The sequence below is a fragment of the Brachycentrus maculatus genome, unplaced genomic scaffold, assembly GCF_059751285.1.
Source record: "Brachycentrus maculatus isolate JH-2025_06_01 unplaced genomic scaffold, ASM5975128v1 h1tg000350l, whole genome shotgun sequence".
Lineage (NCBI taxonomy): Eukaryota > Metazoa > Arthropoda > Insecta > Trichoptera > Brachycentridae > Brachycentrus > Brachycentrus maculatus.
Genome location: NW_028281099.1, coordinates 6,082 through 12,007, shown reverse-complemented (window position 1 = coordinate 12,007; position 5,926 = coordinate 6,082). Strand labels below are relative to the sequence as shown.

The following is a 5,926-nucleotide window of genomic DNA, read 5'->3' as shown; positions in this document are numbered from 1 at the left end:
GAGGACCGATTGGGCCGCAGCAGGCAGCTTATGACCTGTTTGCCGGTCCATAAAGTTGAAGGTTTGAGTATAACGGGAGGTGGCAAGCTAATCATTTCCTTTGCATCTGCAAAATATGCGAGGATAGCAGTGAATTACTAACGAGTTAGAAACGTATCCTTGCTCGTAATCAAAAAAGAAGTAGTCAAGAAGTCCTGAATTAGAGCAATAATGGGCTCTCCACTCTTTGGAGTAATTATGTTGTTTTGGACTCCCATCAGATGCAGGACTTCGGAGCGAGCCTCGTAGGTCTGGGGAATATGAATGTTCATCTCATCACCATCGAAATCTGCGTTGAAGGGAGCACATACACATTCATTGAATCGCAGGGTCTTCCCAGGCTTTATTATGACACGGAACCCCATCATGGACAATCTGTGCAAACTGGGCTGCCTGTTGAATATTACAATATCCCCATCCCGCAGATGCCTTTCCACAATGTCCCCAATTTCTAATTGTATTTTATATTTCGCCGATCCGACTAAAAGCTTTTAGCCATTCTTTTTCAAGACGAAATTGGCCCCTCCTGTCTTTTGAGCCCTCTCGAGGCATTCCTTGAGCATTTAAATCGAATAAGGTGTCACAGTCTCGTTGATGGTGACAATTTTGGAAATGAACTCAGGGACAATAACTTAATTAGGCTTCAAATTCGGATCAGGAGAAATAACAGTACGAGCAGTGAAGTTGGATCTTTTCCCTGAAAGATTCTGTCTGAACCTCCCTTGCTTCCCTTTGAGCCTTGTACACAGAGATTTGATTTGTTTATACTTTAAATCGTTTAAAGGCAGCCCTGAAGTCTAACTGTTAATGTATTGACTCCAGTATGATTGCAGCACAAACCATCTTTTGTTTATTTTGCCAAACTCGTCGCCTTTCTTCAGCATGTTCTCATTTATCTCGTTGTTGACTTTGATAATGTACTTCATGTTCATCGTAAGATCGTCTTCGTTGGATAAAGTCGAGGTTGAGAGTTTTAAGCTCGGTCGAATGCAGATCGGAGGAACAGGCAGTTATTTCATGATGAAATTTGTCATATTAGTGGCACCACCAACGTTGTAGAGTAGCCATTATCTCTGTGGGATCGATTGAAGAATGTGCAAAGCATCCCAAGGATTCATCTCAAATATAAAATCCCCTTTTAGCTTTTACTTATCCTTCTCATTGATCTTCATGTTGCGCTTCACTCTCTCGTCAAAGATCTCATGTTTCCTAAATAAGATGAACAAAGTACATCGCGGGATGACGGACTTCAATTTTGGCTGCAATTTTCGGTATTTTCTGAATGACGGGGTTATAGAATTTGCAATGCGGACAAAGCCGATTCTTGGAGACTTCTTGATAGAGTTTTTTGAAATACGCTGCTCGATCCATATACTTATTCTCAAGTTTCTTCATCTTGGTGAGATTCTTTTCGATTTCGACTTGGGACAGTAGCATCTTGCAGCACTGTTTGCAGACCATCTTTAGAATCACCACGAGGTGCTTGAAATACCCGATGTGGTAAATCGGGAGCGATAAATGAGTGTGTCCGAAATGTCCGACGCAAAACTGTAGTTTTTGGTAGCAAGTTCCACAAATCGACTATTGGCTGCCAACTCCCATTCTCGGGTCGAGTGGCCCATTCGGAACCGGATTAGCTGACTCATCATACAACTCATGAGTGCTCACTTCGGTTTATGATATTTGGAGAGTATCCTATGGCGAAATTATACTGAAATCCATGGACGCACTAAGTTGAATAAGATTCATACATTTTCTTAGGCTGAATTTCTGTGACGGACCATTGAGGTATCATTGACTATCTCGCGAATATTAATGGCAATATAAAAGAAAATATATATAAACTCCACAATAAATCTGATTCTCTCCTAATAATCAAAAATACAAAATCACATAGATAGATCATGAGAAATACTGTTCGCATCGATACTTTCAGCTTTACTTTTATCATAGGATAAGAAATAATCAAATCGATAGTTTGTTTCGCTTCATTCTCCATCTGATAAGGCCTCTTCGTCAGTATTTGCTTATAGATACCTGTTTGGCAGACTGTTCTATTGGATTTGTGTATTGGTGAACATTGTTTTTAGCTATTCCTCTGTTTTGCTCGAATAGGGCATACTCCTTGCATTTTCAGGCTGAAGGGATTTCAAAGGAAGATTCACTTCGATCTTCTGCAATTCGATTTCTTTGTCTGGGTTTTATTTGATGAAGATTAATATGAATGTGATGTCGTCGACCACTGTGTTCTATTCGATTGTCCAGCTGTTATAGGCAGCTCGTAGGACTTTCTCAGAGGCCTCTTATATTTTGCCTTCTCTGTAGAAGGGAATGAGCAACGTGAGAATCTGATAGTTTGTCAGGAACTCCCAAACTCCATCAGAAGCGATTAAGATAAATTTGTCTCGACTGTCTAATTAATGGCTTAAGATCTCAGGCTCATGAGTCACTCCGATTGGCTTCGAGATGTTGTCACCAAGGGACCTTGACATGGCTAACCCCTGCATTTCTAACTAATTTGGAATGTACTTTTTTTGGGGAGCCAAACCCTTAAGGGACCCACGCTGTTACCAAACGAATCCTTTACTCTCTCCACTCTTCCTCCGGCTTCGAGAATTCTCTTTTTTTCGAGCTCCCGACTCGGCTTATGATCATCAGAAAGACGCACTATTTCCCAGTTCTGTTTATTGACTTAATTAAAAGTAACTTACTTTGTCGAGCCACAATCGCACGGGAGTCCCCTACATTGGCGCAAGTGATCCGATAATGACATTTATTGTTGCTTTGGGAGTTGTCGTTGATTTCAGTTTCATAGTACCGATCAATAATGACAGTCACTAATGTCGAGCCGCTAAACTAAGCGTTGAAGTCTTGACTCCTCTCGAGCAGAGTTTGGATTTCTTGGAAGGCTTTATGGAGAGATTTGGCGATTATGTGCTCTCTAATTTTTTATGCAGATTTAATGCCTTTAATATTCCCTTGGCTTTTACTTTTGAGGATATTCTTATGTTAAAGAAACTATTTTTTCAGATAGTGTTTGAGGTATTGGTGGATTTTGTTTTATAAATTTTAGACAATGAGGTTCGAGACATGGTGACCACAAGCTCCATGCCCGTCAGCCACAGCATACAGGTCATATAGGAATACAGGCGCACTTTCTGCATATGCAATTGTATTATCTTGGCTGATAAAGAAGCGATCCTGGTTGACTTTGTTCGGATTCATAACTTGAACTCCCTTTCTTGTTCGGAACGCAGCTTCAAATATCAAACTGTTTCTGCTATTCAACCCAATTCTTTCGAATGGCTCTTATTTTTATTATTGTTTAATGCGAAGCTAGTTATTTTTCCCTTTGTTCCTTGCGTAAGGAATATTTTTATGTCTCTCCTATTTGGTTGAGTTATTGGCCTACTTGATCGCAGCAGACTTGGATCGCTTTTTTTGCTTGCCGGATGGGTTGCCGGATGGGTTGCTGAATGGGTTGCCATTCTTCTCTAGCTTGTCGGTTTATTTTTTGGGCAGAGAGAAAGGCTTTGGCTTATTGCTGGTTTACGGAAGGAGCTTGAATTTACTAATTTCGTGCGGCATATTACTATTTAATAAGGCATCTGCCGAAGCGTGATGATTGGAACGGACACTCAAATTATGGGAATGCTGTTTTGGCTTGATATGTTCTAAATCTGGAATTCGCATTTTATTCATGGACTTTGGCATATTGCTGAGAGGTTGCGGCAAGGGCTTTCGCAGTTTCTCGATAATTTCTCTGGAGTTCAAGCTATGGTGCATGCCCACAAGTTGCGATTTGCTGCCAACACTCGCATTTAACTGAATTTAGCAACTGCTGGCATTTTTGGGATTTTTAATGATTCTATCAAGTCTTTGTTCGCTTTTGGCTGCATCCCTTGACAATGAATGGCTTTTGGAATTCGCATTTTTGGCCTGAGAGCGATGGTGGGATTAGGTATGCTTGGAGAGCCTCTGAAATGCGGAAGCATTATGCGAGACGCAATTAGGTTGCAGAACATATGACTTACTGTGGAGCATCCGCTCTTTAATTCGATTGATCGTATTCTTCCTACTCTTATCCTGCTTATTCAAGTACACTTTCAATTTTTACATTGAGTTTATTGTTGCAAATATATGATAGCTCGCATCAGTTTAGATGTGCTGGCTTGCAATATTAATTAATGAATTCAAAAAAGCTGAAATGGAGGAGCGATTTCGATAAGGAAGTTGTCATCGAGAACTTTGGGAAGAGGGGATGGACGAAGGCTGACAAGGATTAAGATGACTGGAATTTCTATTGGGCCACAGTTTGGACAGTCCGCAATCTATTCAACCCCAAATCAGGTACCCGTCTCGTTATTTAGGAGTCAGGCTGAGTGAAACCCAAGTCGTCAATCACTACCCAAACCACTACGAGCTCGTCCGGAAGGATCTGATGGTCAAGAACCTCAAGCGATATAAAAAATAGTTATAAAAGAACGAGCACTACCTGGCAAAGGACGAAATATGGGGCAACGCTCACATGGATTTCTTTCCATTGACTTATACCTTCCCAAGTACCTATTGCGTTGACTGAGATTAATACACCATTTTCCTATAGTAGTTCCAGAAAAATCCAAACACGACCTGGATCGTCAAGCCCAATAACAAATCACAGGGCCAGGGCATATTCCTGCTCAAAAAGATAAACCAGCTCAAGAAGATTGTGCCTGGGGCCAACCTCAATGCTGCATTCAAGAACTTCAATCTCAATGACACCTATGTGATTTCTCGTTATATCGACAACCCCATGCTGGTGGGAGGCAAGAAGTTCGACCTCAGATTATATGGTACCAATTAGTTGATTCAGTTCTTGTCACTTCCTATCGCCCCCTCAAGGCCTATATGTGCGATGAGGGGTTTGCCAGATTCTGCAACTAGCTTTACAGTTCTGATGTGGCTGAGATGGATAACATGTTCGTGCATCTGACGAACGTGGCCATCCAGAAGTACAGCGATAAGTACAGTCAGGTACACGGGGGTAAATGGTCGCTGAAATGCCTGAAATTCTACATGGAGTCAGTATTTGGAGTCGAGAAATCGCAGAAGTGTTTGGAAGATATCAGTAACCTGATCATCATGTCCCTCAAGAGTGTCCAGTCTGTCATCATCAACGATAAGCACTGTTTTGAAATGTATGGCTTCGACGTCCTCCTAGACGAAACATGCAAACCCTGGCTCATCGAAATCAACTCCTCGCCAAGCCTCAGCACCACCACCAAAACTGATCATGCCCTCAAGATGGAAGTTATCAAGAATGTCTATGAAATAGTGATCCCCGAAGACTGGGGAGACGAATCCGGGAAGTATGGAACAAACACTTGCCAAGCCAATAGGGTCGGCAAGTTTGCAATCCTCTATGACGAGGTCTCCGAATCTGCAAATAGAAAAAACATCAGCGCATCTAATAAACGCAATGCGAGCCGTGTCTGGCGATGACCTCTCGAATTATATATTGCAATTGTATACTAATTATAGACTATTATATAGAATTGCATCATACATCTCGACATTCAACATCTACAGCAAATGGGGTTGGGGTTGGGGTTGGGGTTGGGGTTGGGGTTGGGGTTGGGGGAACAACAAAATGGTCATATGGATGCCTCCTATTTGGCAGCAACTACCCATCCTTCGCAGTAGTGCCATCGATAGCATTAATGGAATAGCTCTTTATCTTTAAATTTGTTAAAATATGGTCTTTCGTCATGCTCGTGAATGTATCGGATTTATTAAACTGCACCTGCATATAGGTTCTCTGTTTGGTGGAGGTGACTTAATTTGCAGAAGCTGGGACAGTGTTCAATGTATTCTATTACTCATAATCTCCAAGGTAATGATTGGC

General features: G+C 41.6%; 1 protein-coding gene across 1 annotated transcript; it reads left to right on the top strand.

Moving 5' to 3' along the window:
• The first annotated feature begins 4,989 nt into the window (after window positions 1-4,989).
• LOC148303755 (putative alpha-tubulin polyglutamylase Ttll1) lies at window positions 4,990-5,523 on the top strand. The gene has a single exon (XM_088269458.1). It carries the CDS (start codon window positions 4,990-4,992, stop codon window positions 5,521-5,523), a length of 534 nt encoding a protein of 177 aa, XP_088125584.1.
• Window positions 5,524-5,926: the final 403 nt, after the last annotated feature.